Raw genomic sequence first — 27,261 nt, forward strand, 5'->3', positions numbered from 1 at the left:
TTTGCTGAACAAATTTCCATGCCACAAGTATTTTCACTACAATTACTCTTGGTTTTGATGTTAGTATTTCCTTTTAAGTTGCTGAGAATTTACTAGCATTAAAATGATGCCCCAAAGTTGCTTTTTTTTTTTTAATTGCCAGTAGAATATATCTGCTGTCTATTTGTATTTGTTCATTTGTTCTTTCAAGAAACGTTTATCCAGGAGAGAAAAGATGTCAGATACATTTAACAGTCGGGTCACCAGGCTTTTTCTGTCAAGGGCCAGATAGCAAATATTTTATGTGTTTCAAGCCATATGGTCTCTGTTTCCGCTACCGTAGTCAGTCATTTCAGAGCAGAAGTCTCCATAGACGCTACCTAAACAAATAGGCATGGCTGTTTCCAGTAAAACTCTGTTTACAATAACAGATACTGGGCTGTATGTAGCCCACAGGCTGTAGTTTGCTTACATTAGTTCTTCGCTGGGGCTACAAAGCGAACAAAACTAGAAAGATGCCAACTGCCATGAGAATATCTTAATGGGTAGAGGTAGACCACATAAATCGAAAAACAATGAGTAAAAACAAATACATATGTCACATATCCAATCGTAGTACGTGTTCACAGACGCTCTCACTAAGACAGTGACATTTGATTGAGCTGTGGTGACCAGTTGCTTGGTTTGCCCTGGACTGTCCTGGTTTTAGCACCGGAAGCCCCATGTCCTGGGAAACCACTACCTTTGGCCAAACCAGCATTATTTGGACCCCTCGGAGAGGTGAGAGATTAAACTGTATGAGAATGTCAAGAGCATGGTCCAGATCAAGGAATCAGCCAGGGTTTTGATCCTGAGTGACCCCAGGGTGAGTGGAGAATAATGCAGCAGCCAGTATGGTGGAGCAGACTGGACAGTGGTGTGGATCTGGGAGAAACGGTCAGAGAAGATGGGCGTTGAGAGATCCTGGGAGCCCCGTGGACCATCATACAGACTTTAGCTTCTACTCTGAGCAACGCGGGAAGACACGGGAGGGTTTTGACAAGACAAGTGGCATCATCTCATCTTGAACGTAAGAGCCTTACGCTGGCTGCTCTGTTGAGCAAAGAATATATGGTGGGAAGGGCAAAGTGAGAAAACCTGTTAGGAAGCCACTGCAGTCTTCAGGGTGAGGGGTGATGTCATGTTGAGAGACAGTAGGAGCAGGGAAGGCTGCACAATGCATTTGGGTTAAGAATACAGCTTAGAAGGGTCACCTTTTCCGAGAGACTTCTCTGAAGACCTACTGGACAGTAGATTCCCTCCCGCCTCTGACCCAGGGCACTCTTTATCCTATCATTCTTATTCTTTATCATTGCATTAAAAAAAAAAAACTTACTTCATTTTTTCGAGCAGTTTTAAGATGACAAAACCTGAGCAGGAACTAGAGAGCGTCCTATATACTAATTCCTCTGCCCCCTGCGCAGTCTCTCCTATTCTTCATATCTTACATTAGTGTGGTACCTTTGTTACAACTGATGAAATGATATCGATACACTTTGACAAATGCATAATGCCATATATCCACCATTACAGTATCATGTAGAATGGCTTCACTGCCCTTAAAATCCTCTGTGTTCCACCTGTTCACCTCTCCCTCCACCAGATACCCTGGTAACCCCTGATCTTTTTACTGTCTCTAGAGTTTTACCTTTTCAGAATGTCATATAGTTGAAGCCATACAGTATGTAGCCTTTTCAGATTGGCTTCTTTCTCTTCGCAATATGCATTTAAGGCTATTCCATGTCTTTTTGTAGTTTGGTAATTCAATTCCTTAGTTTTCGGAATAATATCCCATTATATAAATGCAACAGAGTTTGTTTATCCATTAATCTATTGAAGGACATCTTGGTCGCTTCCAAGTTTTAACAATTATGAATAAAGCTGCTATAAAAACAAAACAAACAAACAAACAAACAAAAAAGAATACGGTTTAAAGAAAGAGCCAGTAGAATTTTACGATGCAGCCGTTACAGGATATGAGAGAAATAGGAGAGTCATGGATGACACCATTTTTATCTAAGCCACTGGAAGAATGGAGTTCCCATTTACTGAAAGGGAGAAAGCTAGGGAATTTCAGATTTGGAAAAGGAAAGGTCAAGAATATGATTTGGGGGTTAGTAAGTCTGGAATGCTATTTGGACATCCATATGGATACGCCAGGTTGGCAGGTGGATACAAAAACTGAAATTCAAGAGAGATCTGGAATTGAACTACAAATTTGAGAACTGTCAACATATGTACCGTATTTACATCCACATAACTGAAACTAGATGAGATCACCCAGGTAGTAAATGCAGTTAGGAAGAAAAGAGGTCCAAATACTGAATACTGGGCACTACACTAAGGATTGGCAGATGGAATCAAAATAATGAGGAGATTGAGAAGAAATGGTCAATAAGATTAGAGGCATCCATGTGTGTAGTATATAAAGTAGTAGTGAATAAAAGCATATGTACACGTTGTACTAGTGTCATTTTTTTTTATTTTGTTGCTATACTATACCTTTGTATGATGTAATCATTGGTGGAAAATGGAAGATGGGTACACAGAATCACCCTGGACTATTTTTGCAACTTCTTATGAATTTGCAATTATTTCAAGATAAAAGAAAGTTTTAAAAGGATATTGAGAAAAGTCCTTCAAGGAGGTGGAGATGGATAACTGTGGGATGTTGTTGAGTGCTTGTATAAGGTAAGAACTGAGGACTGACCATTGGATTTGTTGGTGTGGCTGACGTGAGAAGAGCAGTTCTTGTGGACCGCTGAGGACAAAATCCTGACTCAAGTGGGTTCAGTAGAGGATGGGAAGAAAGTAAAGATTGCAATTATATACATTTCTTGAGATGTGTTGCTGGGAGAGGGATTTTTATAAATAAAGTTAAAGGTAGATATGGAGTCTGGAAAATAGATGTGGAATCAAAAGATAGTTGCTTTTTAAAAAACGTTTTTGAATGGGGCAAATTGTAACATGCTTGTATGCTGAGAGCAGTTCTCCAATAAAAAGGGTAAATGATCATTTGTTGGGAGGTTTGGCTTAGAAACTTGTTCAGGGATGAAAGCAAGAGCACAGACAGCATTAACCCTAGGTTAAGAGCGTTTACCATTCATATAGGAAGGAAATTTTATGAGCAGAAAAGCAGATAGGTGATCAAATATGGTGTCAATAGATTGTAAAATGTCTCCTTTGATTGCTTCTGTTTTCTTAGGGAAATAGGAAACAAAATCACCATGTAGTATTAAGGATGTGGTAGGAGATGCTGGCAGGTGAATGAGGAAGAGGGTACAAAATGGTCATTCCCCCTGAAAGAGGACTGAATGGATGAAGGGTACAAAGTAGGAATGTCATCATTGAAAGCCAACTTGGATGTGGTCCTTAATTTAAACTTAGACCCATTAGTGTATTTTTGTTTTGGGTTTTTCTCCAGCCATGTTTACCATGGGAGAAAATGTGGATTTGCCCTGATTTGAGTGTAAGGTGTTGACAGTGGAGTTACGGCAGACCCAAGGCAATGACTGAAATGATGGCCATGAAATCTGAGGATGGCAAGGGGAGAAATGGGGACGTGAGGGGCCTGAGGGGAAGGAAGTGAAAAAATGTCAAGATCAGGGAACTGTAGGTCTATCGGTGTCAAAGAATTATTGAAGTTAAGGTATTTGAGGCAGTGACCTGGAAATATAGAAAGTGGAGGTCTGAGAATGGGACACCCCACATTGCAGCTCTGGAAAATGATCGTTTATGGGTACTGAGAAGATGAAGGGTGATGGTGGGAATGAATGACTGTGTGGGGTTAGGTTTTTGGAAGAGGAGCCGAATGAACTGAGAGGCCAATATTCAGAAGATGATCTGACTTGATACTGAAATCAGCAAGAATCAAGACAAATGTAGAGCTGGAGAAACTGAGCCAGAAGTAAACATCTGCAAGGACTAGGGGGGCTGCCCAGGGGATGTTGTAGATGACTCCAGGGAAGAAGGTGTTGGATTCTGAGGACGAGAGACTCCACGCCGGGGAAAGAACAAAAGTAGGCCAGAAGTCGTAATGAGATGCGTGTTGGTGGGCATGTCGTCCAGCTCTAGGGACAGTGGTACTTGGGCTACGGATGCTGAACATTGACCTTGGGGAGGATTTCATGATGCAACGTTCTCAGAAGACAGCCGGCTTCCATGAGGAAGAAGTGAGGGGATACCTCAGAAGTGGCTGAGATGCAGGAAGTTTTGCTGGTAGTTGACCTTGAGTTTCAGAGGACCTAGCAGAAGGGTTTTAAGAGCTTGGGAGAGGTAGGGGTCAGACACGTGAGCTTTGTAGATCTTTGAGTGAATGAGGGTCTGAGGGGATGAGGGGTGACCTAGGAGACCAGCGTTCCTTCCAGTGTCTTCAGTACCTAAGGATGAAGGATGTAAGACGTTAATCTCCTGATGGTCTCAGGTGTGACATAGGTGGTGGTGAGGCTACAAGAACAGAAGCAAAAGATCTGGGCCCCTTTTCATTCCAGCCCCTGGAGGAGTGGAAACCTGGGGAAGGAGGCTGCCTCCTGGTGACTGGGCTCTGTGTGACTCTCCCCTCCTTCTGAAGCAGCTGCTAAACTCCTGGTGAAAACAGTGTGTAGACTTGGAAGGGCAGTTTTACTCAAAGCAGTGATACAATGGTCAAAGTAATTAAATAAACTATCATTGAGTGATCACTGCATGCCAGATGGGAGAAAAAAAATAATAGCTATTTTCACTGAGTCCTTAGTATTGTTCTGAGCACTTTACAGCTATTGATCTGTCTAACCTTCCCAACCACGCTGTGAATAGATGCCATTATTATCTTCATTTATAAATAACCAAACTGAGGCCCAGAGAAGAGAACTTGTGACACAAAAGTGGGAAAACCTGGATTCAAACCCAGACAGTCTGACTTGTAGGTACCAATATTCTACACAGCCCTAGGGAAGGTATATTAGAGACTATTGCCTAGTATTAGACATGGAACAATATAAATGTGTGTGCGTTTCTTTTTTCTTTCCTGGATGCTTTTCATACAATTTTTAAAATTGAGAAGAAACTATACAACCCACTGTATACCCTGCATTTTACAAATTCGATATTCTAGGTCAGGAATTTGTTGAAGCAATGTTACAAATGCTCGGTAAACACTGCATGGTTGGTTTGGGTGCAACATACTTTATTTAATGATTTATCTGTTGTTAAACATTTAGTTGGTTTCAATTTTTCTTTATGATAAATATGGCAAAGTATGTCTCTAAATAATGTTTTATTCTGTATTTTGAATCATGCCCTTAAGATACATTCCTAGCAGCATTTATACCCAGGCAACGCTTATAATAATTTTACAGTTTAGGATGAAAATTTTTTAATGTTTTGAAATTCCTTAGGGGAAGTAGTGCACTCTGATTTCTGCTTATAGTTAGAATTATTTTCCCCACTTACAGAAATCAGTAGGTTCAAACATCTTTTATTAAAAACCTTATCTGCTTCGTGGATTAACTTGATGGCATTCAGACTCCTTTAAGCTGTAGAATGTTTTTTTTTTTTTTTCCAAATGTAAGATTTTTTGAAAATTCAATATAGGACACAGATTTAAAGAAATAATTGCTCTGATAGACATTTGGTGTGGGAACAAAGCCCAACCACTTGACTTTATTTGCTACTTGTAACCTGTGACTCCTACATGTGGATGTCCTAGGAGCACAGTTTTTAAAATATAGAGTGAAGTGACTCAATATTATATGCATCTTTTTTTTTTTTTTTTTTTTTTTTTTTTTGCGGTACGCGGGCCTCTCACTGTTGTGGCCTCTCCCGTTGCGGAGCACAGGCTCCGGACGCGCAGGCTCAGCGGCCACGGCTCACGGGCCCAGCCGCTCCGCGGCCTGTGGGATCTTCCCGGACCGGGGCACGAACCCGTGTCCCCTGCATCGGCAGGCGGACTCTCAACCACTGCGCCACCAGGGAAGGCCTGTATGCATCATTTTATTAAGAAGTATTTTGTGTGCTAATTTTTACAGTCAAGTATTTACTTGGCAGTTTCGAACCTATCTTCATTTTCTTTCTGCGTAATGTGTAAAAAAAGGTGTATGGGGGGAGATGATGGAATTCTAAATAGCATTTACTTAATTAGATTCCCCCCAGTTTTTCAGCTTCCAGACAAAACATTGCTCTGGATATAGCAAAATTAATGTTCAAGTAAAATTTTTGATACATTTGTACTGCTGTGAACATCCAGGGATAAAAGAAGCTTACATTATGTTCATATAACTATATTATTTAAATATTGGTCAGAATTATTTAGTTTATTTTAATGGTTACTTATTTTTTTTAATACATTTTACTTTTTATATGTGGTTTTTAAGTTTACATCAGATGCTTACGGAGCTTGAAATAATTCTTCAGTTTCCGGGAAGATTGTTCATGATCTCCCTTTCTTAATGTTTTGCTCTGATTATTTTGCTTTCTCTGCCTGCCTTGGCTTTAATTCTTCTAGAAATTTCCCCACTGCTCTGCTGAGGAAAAAAATAATATTTCTGGACTTGTGGCTTAGCTACTTGATGAGAAGAAAGCAAAACAAGCCGTCAGCTAAACCCCTCCTGGACCTCCTACCATGATGAAACCTTCTTCTTGGCAATTAATTTTTGTCTGAAATACCTCTCTGCTTAGAGGCTTGCTGTTGTTTTTAGTAGAGTATTATTTTTTTAAACTTCATGCTTGAAAATGCTTCCTATTTCTATACATAAATTAACTTTTCTGTTTCTACTCTTAGAAATGATATAGCTTGATGCCACGCTTAGGCCCAGAAATATATATTACTGTAGTCCCATTTTTCCTACTGAAGGTGACTGAGTATAGGCTCCAGGTAACTGGTATATGTACAGGAAATGCTGAGTCATTCACACAATGAGGCGGGGGCGGGGAATTTTACTGGGTTCCAGGCCGCCTACTAGGAATAGCAGACTTGTGCAAAGGCAAGCTCCTAAAGCTTATGGTTCAATGCTTCGCCCTTTGCAAAGTGCTAAGACGTAACAGAGCAGGATGAAGAGACAGGGAGTGGTCCAAAGTAGATGCCAGTTCATTCACAGCGGTCAGAGAAGGTGGACCCAGGAAGGGGACTAATGAACAGACCGGAAGGCAGGACGGTGAGTGCAGAGGCCCTGGGGCAGGGATGCACTTGGCTGTGGTCCCAGCAGGCTATGGTTAGAGGGGGATGAGGAGGGGTGGGGTGGACAGAGGCCAGGCAACGTGGGCGTGAGATGGGGGCATTGGGTCAGATCACCTAGGGCTTCTCAGGTCCTGGTCGGGTTTGATTTTATTCCGAGTGGGGATACGGAAAGTTTAACAGTTTTGAGTGGCAATTTTTAAGATTCAAGTTAAATTTTAAAAGGATCGGTCTGGTTAATTTGAGTGAAACAGATTCCAGAGAAAAGATGAGAGTAAGAAGATCGTTTCGTTTTCAGTACTATTGTGTGCGTGCTTGTAAGTGTATGTGTGTGTGCGTAAACAGCATTAAGAGATGATCCAAAGGTCTGTGGCCATTATGTGTGATATATATGTTATATATATATATATATATAAATCTAGCTAATGATCTCTAGTTTTGAAACCTCTATATCTAATTTTCAAGTAAAGCATTTGATTTTAGTATTTTATTTATGAATAATTAGAGAAAAAGTGTTAAATTGTTTAGTTTAACTGTGTTTTTGCAGTGTTACTGATTTATAACCAGTGAGGCCTGCCTTGTGAAAACATATCTCAGAAATTATAAACTTATGTATTTAAAAATATAATTTGTCATATAAAATAATTTAAATTACATTTGTCACACATATTTTCCATCAAAATACGAATCCTAGTGTTAGAGATATGTTAAATAAAAACAACAATAAATTTATTATATCTATACTGATTTTTTGTTTTTTCTAAAGAGAGAACATTTTAGTTTGGAACATTTAATAGCTATTTCCTAATTAATTTATCAAAAAACTGTGTAAAGTGTACCAGAATGAGAGTATTTTCAAATACTATTGCCGTAACTAGAATTCTTTTAAATTACTTTAAATAAACATATTATCTAAGGGGAAATATTTATAGTCTTCCTATGTTTTAATAAGTTTAAATAGGTCAAATATCTAATCAATGATTTATCTTGACTCAAAGAAAGAATACTACACAGCATTTTAATATGGTTTTAATTCCTCTTGTTTAGAAGGATCTATATAATACCAGTGAAAAGAACTGGAAAAAGCACTAATTAAATTCATCTAAATAATTGGTTCTTAATGAGGGGCAGTTCTGTCCCCAGAGAACAGTTGGCAATGTCTGGAGACATTTTTGGCTGTCACAATGGGGGCGATAATCTTGGCAATTAGTGGGTACAGGGTGGGATACTGCTAAACCTTCTACAATGCAAAGGACAGCCTCTCAGAACAAAAGAATTCTTTGGCCCCAAATGTCAGTGGCGGAGAGGTTGAGAAGCATGACCTCAGTGTTATCTCTTTATAATAACTTTAAAAAGGAATTTGCTTTCTCCTTGCTGCTCTTTATTATAGGAGACACCTGTAATGATGAGGTGTAGGTACCTCCAGGAAAATGCAGGGTCTTCATTCACGTACATTTCCCAAGCAGATAACTGAAAAAGAGATATGAGTGAATATTTTATGATTGTGGACATCTCATATTTTCATAATTTTCCCTTGGAAATTGGTGATGTAGTTAAAAGTTAGGACGGGGATATATGATACTGTGTCTCTGTGTTCCTTGGGGCCTTTAGATGGAGAGATTTTTCTCTCTGAACTCTGAACTGTCACTACTACTATTGCTGCTATACTAGTCTTACTATTACAAATGACAACAAAAGCAAAATCAGTAAACACATACTGAACCACAGTAGAGTCTATTGCATAGTGCTGTAAAGACCAGCGGCCGTAACCCATTGCCTTAGCCCAAGGCTAAGGCCATAGGAGTGTCAGCTTCATCCTCGGGTCCATCGAGATACCAGCAGTTGCTCTAGTAAAGTTCAGGTATCGTCAGTATTTTTTATTGGGCACTTTAAAAATAATATATGGTGAGATACAAAAGTAAATAAAATATCATACATGATTTTGAGGGGTTTATTTTTTGGAGATTTTGAGAAATATAGAAGATTTATTAAAGGACTGGGCTCATTGGATTTGGAGGCGGAGTCTTAACACTTGCAGTCAACAGGCTGGATCCAGGGGAGACAGGGGTGTAAGTTCCAGCCCGAGTCCAGTATGAAGGCAGTCAATCCAAGGGAGTGGATTCTCTCTTAATCCACCTTTTTGTTCTATTCAGGTCTTCAACCTCACAGACACACTCGAATAACGTTTAACCAACTATCTGGGCTCCCTGTGGTCCTATCAAGTACCCATGACACCTCTATTTTCCTAGCCTCAGTCCCACGAGAGTAGACTCTGAGATCCAGACTTAATGCAGGCAAAGTATTTGGGAGGTGATTCAGGAAGCAAAGTGAACTAGTGAGGAGGTGAGGCTGGGAAGTGAAGAATGCCATTGAGGTATGCTTTAATAGGGTTAGTCTTGTGGGAATTGGTACTAAATCTCTCTGGGTCTTATCTGATACTCCATGTAAGTTACAGTTTAGAATTTCCCCACCAAGGGGAGAGAAGGCGGAGAATTTATTCACCACATTCCATCCCTCACTGTTTCTGGGTTATTCCTGAGTGTGTTTCCCAGACTCAAACGGGGCTTATGTTACCCTTCCTCACATGCTATTACGTTTTAGATGTGTAAAATGTTACAGTTTAGAGAACAAATTATCTTACAAAACTGGGGAAGAAGCTAAAACTGTTAAAATGTTTTGTTGGCAAAACATGTGAAGCACCGCTGCAGTTGCTTTCAAACACACACAGACATGTTCAAACACACACAGACATGTTCAAACACACATACACATGTGACCTCACTCTGTACAGTTTTTTATTGTTTGTTATCCAATGAGTGGTATGAATTATTTTTGTTTTGTTTTGTGTGCTTAATTATCAAAGAAGATATCATCAATCAGACTACCTGATAGTGTTCTGTAATATTTTATTTGAAATGCTGCCTTAAGAATTATAATACATCCTGCATCTGTTTAGCCTGACATAATTCTGACTGTAACTCATTTAAAAACGTTCTGCGGTCATTAAAATATCTACCAGAGAAAACGCAATGGTGATTGCAGCCTTGGAAGAATTACAGTTTTTGTTCTCTACCAACTTTTTAATTTTCTTTCTCTTTAGTTTCATTTTCTATTCTTTTTGTCTTCCTCATACAGTCTGCTCCTAGTCTCAACAGAGGAGCCATAAAATCGCACCACTTGCCTGCGCCTGTGATGGGCATCCCAGGCTCCTCTGGAGTTAGTGAGTACAGAACTCACTCACTAGGCCATCCAAGCGTGGTCCTCCATGACCTGCTTAAGCCCTCAGCTGACGTCCTAGGAAAATCTAGATACTTAGTGTCTAAACTCTTAGAGTCATTGGATCAAAGGAAGTGACACTGGAGGTTATCCAGTTCAACCACCCTTTTAAACAGAAGGTAGATGTGTTTCTGAGACATCAGTGCTGCTGTCAGCTTGCAGATACCAGCACAGCTCTGTCAGCTGATAAAATATTCCTATACCAGGTAATATATAGCCACTTCCTGGAGTCCCTGGAAACACGATGTCACCCCAGCTCAGTAGACGCCTTCTACAGGTCCTCAGATCTTCTGACAGTTGAGCGACCAGAGGGAGAAAGGCTGCAGGGGAGGAACTCCACGGCCCTGCCCTAGAGCTACAGCCAAGGTCCCCGGTTGATGTTTGGTACCTGTGCATACATACTCTTGTCAGATAGGTTTAGTATCACCTCTGTTCGGTCAAGGTCACCAAGATATTTTCCCAAAGAACCCAGTATGCTTCTTACCCTCTTCACTCTTATTTTATGGTTATAGTGTGTTATGCACACAAATACACCTGTTTCGAGGTCTTTTAATTCATAAACAGTGCTTCAGCGCATAGGTTACAGTTTCAAAAATCCAGAATAATTTGATATGAGTGTTTCTCCTCTAACACTTGGGAAGGGAAGCTGTTTGCTAGGCAGCTGAATTACAAACCACGTATGCGGTCTTCGCCGTCAGATTTAATACATTTCATGTAATCACCCAGCCACAGCATTGGATTTGAAAACTTTTAAGTTTATATATATATATGTGTGTGTGTGTGTATCAGCTTTTTATATATAAGTGTGACATGCTTATATACACAGTTATTTATTCAGTAGCCAATGTAAATATCTGTTCCAAGTGATCTCTGTCTAGTCCCACAAGCCGCCAAAGGCAAGTTTCCCATCTTGGTAACAGGCTGACTTTGTCCATCACTCTAATTGTAACGCTGATGTCCCTCATTGTGAAATACAATTGTCCCTTGGTATCCACAGGAGATTGCTTCCAGGTTCCCCTGCAGATAACAAAATCTTCGGATGCTCAAGTCCCTTACATAAAATGGCATCGTATTTGCGTGTAACCTACATACATCCTCCTGTATACTTCAAATGATTTCTAGAATACTTATAATACCTAAAACAATGAAAATACTATGTAAATAGTTGTGGGCATGCAGCAGACTTTAGTTTTGCTCTTTGGAACTTTCTAGGAATTTTTTTTGTATGTTCTTCCTCTGTTGGTAGAATCTGGATGCTGAATCTGCAGATATAGAGGGCCAAGTGTATACTGTTTGCTAGGATTGTCTGATAGGAAAGAAGGAAGGGAGGGACGGTATTTACAGACTTGTCTTAAAACATGTTATTTCACAAATATTTATCTACCCTATATGTACAGTTTACTACGTACATAACATTTTGTAATAGATGATTATATAAATTGAATACCATCTATTTTTTACTCTGTGGAGAAAGTTACAGGATCCATTTCTCTTCAAAACAATATTTATTCCAATGCTAATTTACATCCTAAATGTATTTTATCTTACTGACCTTTTCCTTGTCACTTTTCCAAGATAATCCATTTTAAGTTTTCATGCAACTATTTCCTACTCAGAACTTTTTTATGAGTTGATGTGTCTCCGTTATCATATCATTCAAGAACTTATCTGAAATTCAAAACCAAGTGCACATTCCAGACTCTACAGGACATAAAGATTAGGGCAACTGCTTCTTTTAAGATCCCTGTATTTTCAAGCCAGCTCTCAGAAAAGGAAGAAATGATGGCCACGTACTGTTAAGACTCACACCTTACTTCCGTCTTCCAAGATGCAGAGAAAACCTTTGAAAATACGGTTCAGCTGTCTGTGAATGTCAGGTGTATAGTAACCGCACGTTCCAGATTTTAGAAATGGCAATTTCACCTCTTTCTATAGTGGCAGTTCAGTTAACAACGCGGTGTAATGGGTAGACTTTTGAAGTCTTTCTGTGGAACTAAACTAGCAAACCAGGAGAAACCCTTTGTCAGGTTGCGTGTCGCTCTTTGGGGTTCAGAAAATATGTGTCACTGATCGAGCGTGACACTTTGTGGAGGTGCTTGTGTACGAGGCCATTTTCAAGTACGCTTTCTTTGTTTCTGTCCTGTGCAGCTGAGGGGGCCTGCGGAGGGACCTTACGGGGGACGAGCGGCAGCATCTCCAGCCCCTACTTCCCTTCAGAGTACGAGAACAACGCCGACTGTACGTGGACCATCCTCGCAGAACCCGGGGACACCATTGCTTTAGTCTTCACTGACTTTCAGCTCGAAGAAGGATATGACTTCTTAGAGATCAGCGGGACAGAAGCGCCCTCCATATGGTGAGTACTGGACAAGAAATGTCCTTCCCACTTCGCACAACAGACTTTACAAAGCTGTGTTCTTTCCTTGCCTTCCGCCGTTGGCTGCTAAAATGTCATCTATATTGTGACTGATTTCCAAGTTTCTAAGATGTCTTTGTGCTGGTATTTGGAGGTGGAGATGTTATCTGGCCTTGGGCACTGGAACGTATCATGTCTCACCTTGGATTCTTATAAAGCAACACAGAAGATGGCAGCTAAGTGAGCTAAGCTAGTTTTGGATTTGGTCTGGAGCTGATTCAGTGTAAACAGATATTTTTAGACAGTGGAGATTTAAAAATGTCACGTCACCAACCGTTTGTCGCCTCTGCTGCAGATGTGTGATTGTGTATGTCTTTTCCTCCCTGGAGATGCTGCACCTATGAGGGTCACAGGCAAACCGTAAATGCTAATCTGATACACAGATAATGCCAGTCATCTGATGATCAGTTCTCTGGTGTGTGCGCTAGTGGCAACAGAAGAAAACCTGATCAGATCCATTACAGTCTCTGATGTATGGTGTTTCTTGTGTGAGAGCAGCTCTAGCTGTGTCTATAAGTACAACTGAAAAGGGAGAATTCGAAGAATAAATGTTTTAAGACTTAAGGTATACTTTAAATTATGTCGTTTGTTATGGGTTGAACTGGGGTTTTTTTGTTTTATTTTTTCAATTTCTTAGCATTTTAAAAACTGCAGCTGTTATCTATTTCAGGTCTTGAATGGTAAGGAAGCTTGACAATATGTATGCTCAAATTAAGTTGGGATAGAGGAAATGTTGGCTGTTTGTGCATTGGTGGAGGAGATGAAATGAATGATTCTGAATATCTCTATAGGTTTAAGTCTGTATTTCAGTACAAAGACTGAAGGATAAAAATATCAAACCTGACAAATGTCATAAACTGTTTTACGTTTTAAACCAATTAGCAACATTGAATTTTATTTTCCAAGACTCTAAACTCAAAGCAGAGGATTCATATTTATAGTTTAAGTCATTTCCTTTCGTTAGTTTTATTGTTCTTATGTTAAATGCTACTTCAGTTAAAAGAAAAGTAACCACTGCCTCTGTGATCTTTGTTTTTCATTTCATTGGTCTGAGCAATCCTTTTAGATCAGGCAGGCTTACCCTTTTGCTTATTTCATGTTATACAATTCAAAGACTCAAGGATTGGTTTATGTTATTATCTATCTACCTTTTTGTAACATCAGAGTTAGTGGAAATAGATACCAAACTGAAAGCTGAATGTCCTGGATTTTGCTCCAAGTTCTGCCCCAAACCTTCCTTGTGACCTTGGACAAATCATTTAACTGCTTGTATAAAAAGGGGCTATCCTAAATGAGCTTTTGAATTCATTCATTCAACATCTACTGAGTGCCTTTCTCTGTGTATCACTGTAGGAGATTCAGTGATGCAACACCCTCCTAGCTCTAAAGTCACCTTGTTTTGGTTTCCAGAAAATCATTGCCATGCAAAACTACATGGTGACGGTTTCTCAGAAACTCAGGGACTCATGGTAAAGGCCTTATTTGTGAGAGATTCTAGACATGATGGGCGTCACCTGGATGGTGAGGTGTCGGGCTGGGGGAGAGAAAAAAAAGTAGGCATATCGGAGGATGATTGTAGACTCCACAGTCAAGGTTGGCTTTCGCCAAACAAATGCCGTTTATGTAGGAAAGGAAACTCAGATGTCCATATCCAAGTCTGAAAGAAAAATAGGAATGCTGAATGGAGATGCCAGTCCCGGTGGCGCAGAGCCTCGCAGGAGGCTTCGCGGCGCGTTCCCACACCACGTGACCACCTTGAGCAGGGAGACCGCCTTCAGTTCACGTGTCTTCAGTAAGCGGTCCCCAGGAGTGAGACCATGTTACTTGACTTGGTTTTGCCTGTTCTTCTTTTCTCATCCCCGCTGGTTTCTTTTGCGTCCTCTCCTCCCCTCTGTTTTATCTCCATCGGTCCTTTCCCCCGACACGGGTCCCCTCCAACTTCAATACCAGACTCAGAAAAATGTGCTCGGACGGGGTCTTGAACCTGCTAAAATTGCCATCTGTCGGAAATGCCAGGCGAGGCCACGGCAGCCTGCGGGGCCTGATAGCAACGACTCACAATCGTGACATAGAGAATATTGTCGTGGCAGCCAGAGAAATGGCCCTGTGTCTTCCTGGTGTTTGGATTCAGACTGGAAGACATTTTCCAGCTGTCTGAAATCTCCCCCGTATTTGCCAGGATACCAAGATCAATGATCCAGCGGCAGTTGGGAAGAATTGGGTAGTTGAAGGAAAAGCTGTCCGTGGGACTTTGACCCTGGGTGCCTTCTGGTCTGATAAACTGGGTTACCTGTTGGTTCATCATGATTTCTCTGTTTCGACAGCCATTATCAAACAGAGAGTTGTACTGATCATTATATTCTCCTGATGACTGAGAGGCACAAAGGGTAAGAGATGGCAAAGCTGAGGGCGCGTTGGTAGAGCTGCAGCTGGATCTGCAGGCCCCTGAACCCAAACTATGTTTCCTTTTTACTGTAAGACCGTCCCCCCAATGGAAGAACCCAGGTCTGAGCTTAATGGCCTGTCAGGAAGTTCCCTTTTCTCTGTTTCAGGACTGCACTTTGGGTCCTAATGCCTTGGGCAGACAACCACCGTAGGGGAGATGGGCCGCTTGAGAAGCCATTTAGCACACGCGCTGCATCAGGAAAGTCAGGGACAACAGGGACAATATCAGGGATGACACTGAGTGTTTATCACAATCATAAAGAGAAAGAGCCTGACATGGCATAGGACCCCTATTCAACAGAAGGCTCTTCAGTGGAGGCAGAAAAGGAAAAGATGGTTTTCCTAAATCAGTACTGAAACACACACGGGCACATTTACAATACAGAACAGGATCACCTGAGTTACCTTCTCAGATTTATACAAATGCATCATAGGGCTTATCTTCAAGACTACTATTTAACCGTAACTTTCAAGTGACTGCCTCTGAAATGTTTCATGGTCTAAACTGGTACATTTAAAAGATTTACCCATCCCCGAATTGCAAGAAAAGTACTAAGTGGCCGTGTAGGTGGATACACCTCCTTTCAGGCACAAGGTTACACGGCAGCGGCAGTAGGACAGTGCTAACGGCTGTGAGTAGAGAGAGTGCACACACACGTATGATTTTCCAATAATCTATTTTTAAAAGACGGACTATACAAGCAAGGGCACTCTGAGAAGAAGCTACTTGGGAAATTGTTAAGAACAATAATAGGATTAGCCTTATTTTCATTTCATTTGGAGTAAAATTACCAACTCAGCTATGTTTTATGTAAGGGTTGCCATGGCTACAGCAGAGGCAGTCTAAAAGCGGTAGATGATGTAAAGTCCCAAAATTATCCATGTATTAAACGTGGCCGGGGTGTCATCACTTAAGCCTAATCGACTCTGTGTACATCAGATGAGGCTGAATTTGTTTTTAACTCATCAGGTTCTAATTTTAGATAGGTTGGTCTCTTATCAATACCCTCCTTTAAAAGAGAGCTGTCATGCCTAGTTGTCTTTGCAACGTGGTCCAGTAATTACGGTTTTTTCCTGCAGTTAAAAACCTGGTTAACAGTAAAGCTAGCCACACGTTCTTACTTTCTGAAGTGATTTGATGGGGCAGCATCTAACTCCTAAGTCCAGAAATATCAAGGAGGCAGAAAATTGATTTTATTTCAGAGTTAAGTTACTAAGGTTTCTAAATTAAGATATGATGGTTAAAGGGATGTTCCTAAGAACATCACAGAGTCTTGACGAGAAACGAAGAGAGCATTTGCTATCTTCAAAACATGCACTCATATTTGGGAATAACTATCCTACCCCATTTCATGGCGGGGAGTGTGTGTATAGGGTAGAGAAGGAAAGAAAACAAGGGCTAATAAATGCGTTTAAAATATGCCCCAAAACTTATTTAAATGCATCAGTTTCTTAAAAACCTTCAGTGTCTGAGCCCTGGGCCATCGGAATAAAACCCGAAGGCCTTTGCATGTCATTCAAGGCTTTTCAGAGCTTGGCCCGCCTTGCCCTCCAGTCTGGCCTTCTCCTCTGCCCGGCAAGCACCCCTCACTTTGCCCCACTGAATGCACCCCTGTCTTCACCACAGCACGTTTGTGTCTCTTGCACGCTTGTTCAGGAACCAGCCTCCACAGGGAAGGCCCACGTGGCCCAATTTAACCAACGTTAAATTGACATATGGATGGTAGAACATTCGAAGAAGTACCACCAGTGGGGCAGACAGTTATATATCTGCCTCCCTGGAAAACCTCAGGGATCATCAATGCAAGAATGCTTCTTGGCTGATTTAGATTAGAGCTGACTTCTTATAGCAATAGAAAATCTGTTACTTTATGATATTTTTTAAGGCTTAAGTTCAGTCATTCACTAACCAACCATGACTCTACCCCTTTGCCTGTCTGGGTGATGCAAGATTACATACAAGAGAGCAAAAAGTCCTTTTGTAACTACACTTTATTTTGTTCCCATTAACCAGGCACAACTTCACCATTAAACCAATCTGCTCAGTGACTTGCTGAAGCCAAAACAGAACTTCAAAGGAACTGGCGAAGCTGAGTGAGCTTCAAAGAACCCTTTAAGGGTCAGTTAACATCTATGATGTTTATCCAGCTTGTCACTTAATTGATAACTGACTTGGTGTATATTTCATTTCTAATGAGGACGGATTATTGAGGCACACACAGAGCAGAGACGCCCTGAAATCAGTCCTTCTGTTCACCTGCCCAGGGTACAAGAAAGGAAACCCCTTCCGCTCCCTCCTCATTTTGTTAACTATTCATTTTAAAATCATTTCACAGAGAACTTGTAAAACCAGCCCAGAGAGTTGGTATATCACCCAGCCCAGCTTCCCTTAACAATCACGTCTTCTACAGCCCTAGTGTCGTGGTGGAAACCAAGAAATTAACACTGGTGCTGACTAACTTACAGACCTGATCTGAATTTTCCCTGCTGCCCTTTTTCTGCTCCAGAACTCAGTCCAGGGACCTGCACGGCCCTGAATTCCGTCTCTTCCGCACCTCCGCCGGGCGACTGTTTCCAGTTTTTCTGTTTCCGTACCCTTCACCCCGCTCATGTTAACAGTACAGTCTGGTCACACTCTTTTTGAAAGATGATGGCGTTTTTCAGGCCTGAGGAGGACGGGGCCATAAAGCATGGCCCCGTGACCACCAACTGCAATAATTGGTTTCCTTTCTTTTATGTTTTCCGTTTTAAATTTAAATTTAATAATTACGTTGCACAAACCTATTGGAATGTTCGCACCTCAGCATTTTCTGTGGAGCGAGCATAACATAAACAAGTATCGTGGGTGTGTATGTGTGTATATATATGTATACAACAGTATATGAATTTCTACTTTTCTTGAACCTCTACATTACTGTGCAGAGGCCTAAGGCCATAATTAATATGATATTATTACAGCCCCTTTCCTAAACCCCTCTTGTACTCAAAATATCTTTCTCTAAAGATTTCTTTGAATAATGTATTACTCTAAGAAAACCTTACACTGAATAATAATATTCAATAAGTATTGCTATGTGCCAGGCAAATGTAATCAGTTGCCACTACTTGCGATACTATTATCCCCATTTTATAGGCGAGAAAAATGAACTCAGAGAAGGTTAAAGATCTTACCACACAGCTGCCAGGTGGCAGAGCAGGGACTGAAACAGAGACAGCCCCAAGCTATATTTCTTCCTTTATTTAAATATATCAAGATGATATTTCTGTACTGTTTTTAAGTCAGGAAAATAAAAGTAAATAAAATACTTTTATTAAAATTTTTATTATTAAAAATTAAAGAAGTATGTTACACTCCAGTATTATCCCAGAATGACTGCAATTCTGTCTGGCCTCGTTGGACGCCAAGGGAAGCGTGAGGCCGCTTCAAGTCTAGATCTGGTCCTGTTACTCCACGGTGGAGACATCATGACCCCTTCTTTTACAGTCTTCTTTTTCTGTGTTATTAGGTATAAGGTAAGGTAATAAATCTTAACTTACTTGTCACGTATAGTTGTGAGTATAAATACAACAATGGATGTTATAAGTCTTCTGAAAGGGGTCATACCGTAAAGACATTGCCAACAGTGTAAATGTTAAGGCTTCCCATCTACAACTGTGACTCATTTACATGAGAGGTGGTGGGAAAATAATGACCAGCCCCAGTCATCCCAAACCCTCCAGACTCAACAGGGAGATTTGTCTGATCACAGCCAAGTCTGTGCAACGGGGAATTTGTAACCTGGTCTGAGACATTCTTTCCCTCGCACCGTCCAGGTGACACTTGCGTTACCTACGTGATTAGGTGACCCCCCCCCCCCACCCTGTCCACAAGGCCTACGCAAACCCCCTTTCCGTTCTCTCCCTCTCCCATTGGCAGCCAGCTGCCTGAGGACTCTTCATCCCAACGGGCAGCGAAGGAATCACTGGAAACAGTGCAGCTGAGCCAAGCACACAGGCTGTGTTTCAAGAAGCTTCCAATCAGGTGTACTTTTCAAGGCACTTATTTCCCTCCGTTTTCACCTGAAATGTAGCGTCTGTAGTAGGTGCTGAAGGAAGAGTCTTTCTTGCTGGAAGTTGCCTTGAGGAGGAAAGGAGGCTGTCCCTGATGGGCCAGGAGAAACTGCTGCCTGTTTTCAATCTCCCACGTCCTCTATCCCCAGTTCATGACCAGGCAAACAGATACCCCAGGTGAAGACTTCCGTGCCCTGCAATCTCCTTCCTAAGGATTGTGATGGGTTTCTTAGTAGGTACCCTGGTGCCATTTCATTGCCCAGAAGTGTCTCATTTCCATATTTCTTCACAGATGTCTGAGATACCATCAGAGTAGGTCATCTTAGATAGCTTTCATTTGGGCTGAAATCAGCATTTAGAATTTCAGATATTTACAGTTGATGAAGTTAAACTATGTTCATCAATAAATATTTTGGACATAGGAAATTTATATGATTTATTTAATGGTGGTAGCTGTGGATAAAATGTAGTATTTTACACCAGGACTACATGCAAAAAGACCAGACCAAGGGATGACGAAGAGAAAAAAAAAAAAACATTCCTGGTCCCTAAAGATGGAACTGATTAGAGAGTCCCAGAGTGTGGTTCTTTACCAAGTCAGGGCAGATACCACATGTCAGAAACCTCAATTCTGCTGTGATATTTCTCCTGTCATAGGAAAGCCCAACCACTTTACCTGATGTTACTGAAGATTACATTTCCTGTAAATTATCAGTGTTACAGGCAGTGGGAAAAATTTCCCCTTTAGGAATATGAATTCATTTCACACAATACAATATATTTGTGTTTTGTCTTGTTTTTTATAGTCACACCTCTCTCTTTTTGTATGTGGTCTTTTCCAGAAAGCAAAATCACACTTAAATTAACACTTTTAAATAAATTTCCCTTTTAAAAACACACTGGGATCTTCTGGACCAGGGTTCCAACCCGGGTCCCCTGCATTGGCACGGGGATTCTTAACCCCTATGCCACCAGGGAAGTCCCCAGGTCATCATACTACTAAAAGTCTACAACTTAGTAAAAATATAGTGTGAGAACCATAGAATTTGTACCGAAGTACATATGTATCTATTTAGAAAACTTTTTCAAGGGCGTAACATGTGCCTGAAACGGTGATATATGCTAGTCCAATGCTTCTTAAATTTATTGTGTGTAGGAATCACCCGGGATCTTCTTTCGATGCAGATTACGACTCAGGAGATCTGAGGAAGGTACCGAGATTCTGCATTTCAACAAGTTCCTGGGTGATGTGGGTGTCGCTGGTCTGTGGACCAGGCCAAGAAGTGAGGGTCTAGAGTGTCTGTGGGTGGTGCAGAGAGTGGACAATAAGATAATGGCAATAATAACTAATTAAGTTTCAAGTATACAATACAGTATTATTAACTCTAGTCATCGTACTGTATATTGGATCCTCAGAACTTATCTTACCACTGGACATTTGTACCCTTTGACCAAATCTCCCTGTTTCCCCTACTCTCAGCCCCTGGCAGCCACCATTCTGCTGTCTGGTTATATGAGTTCTACTTGGTTTTTTAATTTAGATTCTGCATATAAGTAAGATCATGCGATATTTGTCTTTCTCTGACTTATTTCACTTAGTATAATACCCTCCAGGTCCATCCATGTTGTCACAAATGGTAGGATTTCCTTCTTTATTACGGCTGAGTAATAGTCGTGTGTGTGTGTGTGTGTGTGTGTGTGTGTGTGTGTGTGTGTGTATCACATTTTCTTTATCCATTTGTCCATAGCTGGATACTTAGGTTGGTTCCATATCTTGGCCACTGTGAATCATGTTGCAACAAGCACAGGAATGCAGATAGCTCTTTGAGATACGGATTTCATTTCTTTTGGTCTTATACCCAGAATTAGGATTGCTGGATCATATGCTAGTTCTATTTTTAATTTTTTGAGGAGCCTCATGTTTTCCATTGCTAAGAGCAGAGATATTAAGAGTTCTCACCACAAAAAAAACAAAACAAAACAAAACAAAACCTGTGTACCATGATGGATATGTTAATTACCTTGATTTCAGTAAAGGCTGTAGTTTTTAGTGTATATGTGTATCAAAGCATCATATTGTACATGTTAACCCTATACAGTTTTGACAATTATACCTCAATAGGTGGAGGTAAAAGTATTATTACTAATAATCATTTCAAGTTTTCTTGAAAAGTGAAAACTTTTTAGTAGTTATATTTCAGAGTATGATAACATAAGCTCTCTGGTCTTTGTTGAAATATATCTTACAATTTTGTAATGGGCTGCTGGTGCAAAATGGGGCAGATTCAGAAAGATTGGGTTCAGCATTTAGTTTCCAATTTGGGCTTCACATCAGAACTGCCTGGGTGCCACTCCTCAGAGATTCCAGTTTAATTAGCTGAACCAGCTCAGCTGTGGCGCTGACTGCTGGGACTGAGAGAGAGGGTCAGAAGAGAAAGAAACACAGTATTTCAGTGGCTTCCAAATATTTTCAGCAGTATTAGCATGTTTCCAGTCTATTAATAGTTGTACATTGAAAATAAAATTGTTTTGAACTCTTTTGGAGGACATCGGGCTAAAAAGTTAAACAGGTCCCTTTGCCAAAGATTCTCAGTCTTTTAATACCTTACTGGGCAACGTGGCTCAGAGGTCAGTTAGAGGAGGTTGCAATTCACCAAACATGTGTGACTATGAAGCGCTCATCTTTGGTGGGATATAGATTAAAACCTGGGACTGTGGGCTCAGGAAAGGCTGTGCTTTTCTTGATATATTACAGGTACTGTCCTGATCTGAGCCCTGGCAACATTTACATTCCATTTTGCACTTGAAGCTGATGGTGACTTTATTCCAACTTGCTGTTTCTTCTAGCCATGGCTTCAATCCCTTTTCTCCATCTGCAGAATCTTCTGTTCTGCCGTGTCAGCGAAGTCCACAGTTATTCAGCTCAGATTGGTGAAAGAGAGTTGGCCTTGGAGTGAGAGAGATTATGCGTTAAGATTTGTGTTTTTCCTCTCTGTAGCTGGGTAATTTGGATTAGTTATTCAAACTCCCAGAGTTTTTGTTTCCCGACTGTAAAATGAGGTTAATGATACTTATCTTGCTGGGTGAAGATTAAAATATAGGTCAGAAACCTATCGCTGTCTGTGGTACAGAGATGCTCAGTAAACTATCCATCCTAATTATCGAGCTGTGTATGAAACATGACAAATGCGCAATCAGAGAGAGAGTGCTCATAAATAAAAGAGAGCAAAGTTTGAAGAAAGAGAAGTTATTACCCAGTGAGGTCATCAAAGACCATTTCACAGAAAAGTTGGGATTTGACACAGACCCAGAGAACAGAAAGGGTCTGGGCACAAAATTTGTGGGGCTATTTTAGACACAGGATGTGCAAAATGAAAAGTACAGATACGGCAAAGCACAGGAGATAGTCGATGATAGGAGCGAAAGCAATCCATTTTTTCCACAGAACAATAAGAAATAACTTAAAATATTTGATGGCAAGCCCTATTTTTTCTTTTTTTTAAAATTTTTATCGGAGTATAGTTGCTTTACAATGTTGTGTTAGTTTCCACTGTACAGCAAAGTGAGTCAGCTATACGTATACATATATCCCCTCCTTTTTGGATTTCCTTCCCATTTAGGTCACCACAGAGCACTGAGTAGATTCCCCTGTGCTATACAGGGGGTTCACATTAGTTATCTATTTTATACATAGTATCAATAGTGTATATATGTCATTCCCAATATCCCACTTCATCCCAGCCCCCTTCCCCCTTGGTATCCATATGTGAGAGGGTGTGGAGAAAAGGGAACCCTCTTGCAGTGTTGGTGGGAATGTAAATTGATACAGCCACTATGGAGAACAGTATGGAGATTCCTTAAAAAGCCAAAAATAGAACTACCATATGACCCAGAAATCCTAGGCGTATACCCAGAGAAAACCATAATTCAAAAGGACACATGCACCCCAGTGTTCACTGCAGCACTGTTTACAATAGTCAGGTCATGGAAGCAATCTAAATGTCCATCAGCAGAGGAATGGATAAAGAAGATGTGGTACATATATACAATGGAATATTTCTCAGCCATAAAAAAGAACAAAGTTGGGTCATTTGTAGAGGCGTGGATGGACCTAGAGACTGTCATACAGAGTGAAGTATGTCAGAAAGAGAAAAACAAATATTGTATATTAACACATATATGTGGAATCTAGAAAAATGGTGTGGATTATCTTATCTGCAAAGCCCTATTGTTTCTTGATAAAATGTTTATTGTATTCCCAATATCTGCTAATATAAGAAAAACACTGCTTCAGGAAAATAAAGGTGATTTTGATGTATTAGATTGGGAAAAGAAGAAATGAGAGATATTAAACAATTACAAATTTCTGTGAGCAGGACACATAGAATTTATAAGACTGTATGATCACAGGGGTAGAAAGAGAAAGGAAAATAATGGAGCTATTGAAAGCCAGAAAAGCTTTCTACCCCTGTATGATCACAGGGGTAGAAAGAGAAAGGAAAATAATGGAGCTATTGAAAGCCAGAAAGGCAGTGGACTTTGCAAATGGCAATGCAGAGATATTCCAACTTTCCACTTAAGCTTGAAACTTATTAAAAAGTCTACAAATCACAAATGCTGGAGAGGGTGTGGAAAAAAGGGAACCCTCCTACACTGTTCAGTGGGAATGTAAATTGGTGCAGCCACTATGGAAAACAGTATGGACATTCCTTAAAAAAACTAAAAATAGAGCTAACATATGATCCTGCAATCCCACCCCTGGGCATACATCTGGAGAAAACTCTAATTCAAAAAGACACATGAACCCCAATATTCATAGCAGCACTATTTACAGTAGCCAGACATGGAAACAACCTAAATGACCGTCGACAGATGAATGGATAAAGAAGATATGGTCCATGTTTATACACAATGGAATACTACTCAGCCATAAAAAAGAATGAAATAATGCCACCTGCAGCAACATGGATGGACCTAGAGATTATCATACTAAGTGAAGTAAGTCAGAGAAAGACAAATACCGTATGGTATCACTTATATGTGGAATCTAAAATATGACACGAATGAACTTGTTTACAAAACAGAAACAGACTCACAGACATAGAAAACAAACTTATGATTGCCGAAGGGAAAAGGGGGTGGGAAGGGATAAATTGGGAGTTTGCGATGAGAAGATACAAACTACCATATGTAAAATAGATAAGCAACAAAATCCTGCTGTACAGCACAGGGAACTATAGTCAGTATCCTATAATAAAGCATAATGGACAAGATATAGAAAGAATGTATATATATGTATATATACATTCTTTTTTATATTTTATATATGTATACATCTCTGAATCACGTTGCTGTACACCAGAAACTAACGCAACATTGTAAATCAACTATACATACTTCAGTTCAAAAATTCAAATGTCCAGGACTCATGGCTGGGAAGTTTGGGGGTGTCGGGCTGTGTTCAGGGGTCTCCATTTTAATCAGTGCTCTAGAAGAGTTTCAAGGAACTCAACTTTTAGAAACGTGGGGATGACTTACGAAGAAACCCTGACGCGCTCAGCTAGAACAAGGGAAGTTTCAGGGGCCTTTCCAACTCGCCTCTTCCTCTTGCTGTTGCAGAGTACCAGGATGGTTCAAAATGGAAGTGCTTTTGGAAGATCTTCTAAGGCAGCTGGTCCAGAATGAGCTGAGGGATCCAGCTCATTTCAGCTTGTAGCTCCCAGCTGTGTGATCCTGAATTTTAGAGGGGGCTCTTGGTAGAAGGAAATAGGAAAGGAATCAGAAGTTCAAGAGACAGCGAAGAGCCCCGGAGGAGCATCTGACTTAAATACAAGCAGGGAAACTTTTAGGCTAGAGTGAGTAAAGAAGAAAAATCTTGTAGCTTATGCAAAATGGTTTGAGATGTTCCAAGGAGGAAAGCATGACGAATTGGAAAAGAAAAAGGATCTGGGGGCCAGACAGATGCAGGGAAAGATCTCAGCATCGAGGAAGTAATTCTCAGAGGCTGAGGTGAGATTTCTGCTGTCTCCCCTGCAGAGCTTTTGTGTGTCTACAGATTAGTGTTGTGAAGAGGTTCAAGTACTAGGAGGCCACCAGTCCATACAGGGAAACTGTCGGTATTCAGAGGGAGAGCAAGCAGGTAAATGACGTGCACATTTTCTTTAGCTGTTAAACCATCTGCAGTGGGTAGTTTTGAAGCAGCGGTGCCGTTCAAAAATGTGTGTGTGTGAGTGTGTGTGTGTGTGTGTGTACATGTGTGTTAGACCAGGCAAGAAGGTATGCACATATTTACTTTCTATTAAAAAAGAAAAGAAAAAAACAGTGTAACATGTAACCCTAATGAATGGAAACAGATATGCCTGCAAGAAAAATCACTTATTCTCAGCAAATGTGCCCTGTACGCGCTGGGGGGATATCCTAAAGCATAAAACAGGAATTTCATGTATAACCCATTGGTGCTTGTTCGGTACTTCCTAATTTACCACCAGCTGTGGGAAGGGACAGGGAGGTTCCTTGGACCTCCATCCCTCCAGACCGTGAAATCTGGAGGCGTCCAGGATCTACGGTGTGATTTTTCGTGACAGTCACACCTGAGTAACATAAAAGCCATGCTGTTTCGAGAGCTAAGAACATGAACACAGCAAGAAAAATGCGGTCAGGGCAACCCCGCGAGGTCAGGTATTATTTCTAAATCTGGATAATCCACCTCTTGCCCATCATCACCAGATTCTAATTTGTGTTATTTTTGCAGAGTTACCCTGAATTAAACGAAAACCCGAAATCAAGTACTGATTTTCTAAACATTGATTCAAGTTTTCTCTTTCTCTCTTGCTTTCTCTTTTGTGTACGCCGTCTAACACACAGGGACGAACATTTGTATATGTGGGGGCACATGCTATAAATGCTGAGCCCAGAACCAAGAAAATACATTGGGTTTTTGGGAAAGAAAATTGGCAGCCTGTTCAAATCAAGCTCTAGTTATATTTTTCTTCTCTTTAACTAAAAAAAAAAAATCAAAGTATTCTACTTGGCTATAGCAATTTTTTTTTTCTTAATGTACCTACTTGAAAAATCATAATATTGTATTTAAGGGTGCTAGGATTCAAAAAACTATAGTCATTATTTAATGCCATATTCCATTATAGGAACATATATTAATGTGTCTCTGTCTAGCTTTATCATCTTATAACCAAAGGTACTAACCGATTGAAATTAGATATTCCACATTGGAAAACAACTACTCAGTCAGCAGGCCTGGAATCCCAGCCCCACCATTTATCGAGCTTTGCCTTCCTGGGCTGATCGCTCCCCTCTCTAAGGCCCGTTTCTTTACCTGCGAAGTGGAATTTCCCAGGTCGTTGTGGGGATAGAGGACGGAGGATGCTCAGGGCTCGGCTCAGCCCTTGGCCCTGGGAGTGCTGTGGTCATGATGGTCACTGTCACTGTTGCTATCAGAGCATCTTCCCGCTGCTCCTTCCTCTTTCCTTCTTTCTCCATTTTCCTACCATCGGCTTCTCCCAGATGGGAGGCGGAACATCTTCCTCCAGGTGTGCATGATTCCCTCTGCTCTCCATCCTCTGAGGCATCGCAGTATGGTGCACTGGCATCTGGCCTCTCTGACAGCACCTTGCCCCGCAGACTTTAATAGGATCTTTTAAAAAAGTAGTGCTTCGGGCTTCCCTGGTGGCGCAGTGGTTGAGAGTCCGCCTGCCGATGCAGGGGACACGGGTTCGTGCCCCGGTCCGGGAGGATCCTACATGCCGCGTAGCGGCTGGGCCCGTGAGCCGTGGCCGCTGAGCCTGCGCGTCCGGAGCCTGTGCTCCGCAACGGGAGAGGCCACAACAGTGAGAGGCCCGCGTACTGCAAAAAATAAAAAAAAAATAAAGCAAATTTAACAGCCATGTCT

At 40.9% G+C, this 27,261-nt stretch overlaps 1 protein-coding gene across 1 annotated transcript in view; it reads left to right on the top strand.

Moving 5' to 3' along the window:
- The window catches only part of CSMD1 (CUB and Sushi multiple domains 1), a gene marked incomplete at its 3' end in the record, with an annotated part of 1,744,596 nt that overhangs the window by 881,433 nt on the left and 835,902 nt on the right, over positions 1–27,261 (top strand). The window contains exon 5 of the mRNA XM_082863948.1: positions 12,593–12,800. Within this exon, the coding sequence (XP_082720074.1) occupies positions 12,593–12,800 (208 nt within the window). The remainder of the gene's footprint in view (positions 1–12,592; positions 12,801–27,261) is intronic.

This window comes from Leucopleurus acutus (genome assembly GCF_964270905.1).
Source record: "Leucopleurus acutus genome assembly, chromosome: 21".
NCBI lineage: Eukaryota > Metazoa > Chordata > Mammalia > Artiodactyla > Delphinidae > Leucopleurus > Leucopleurus acutus.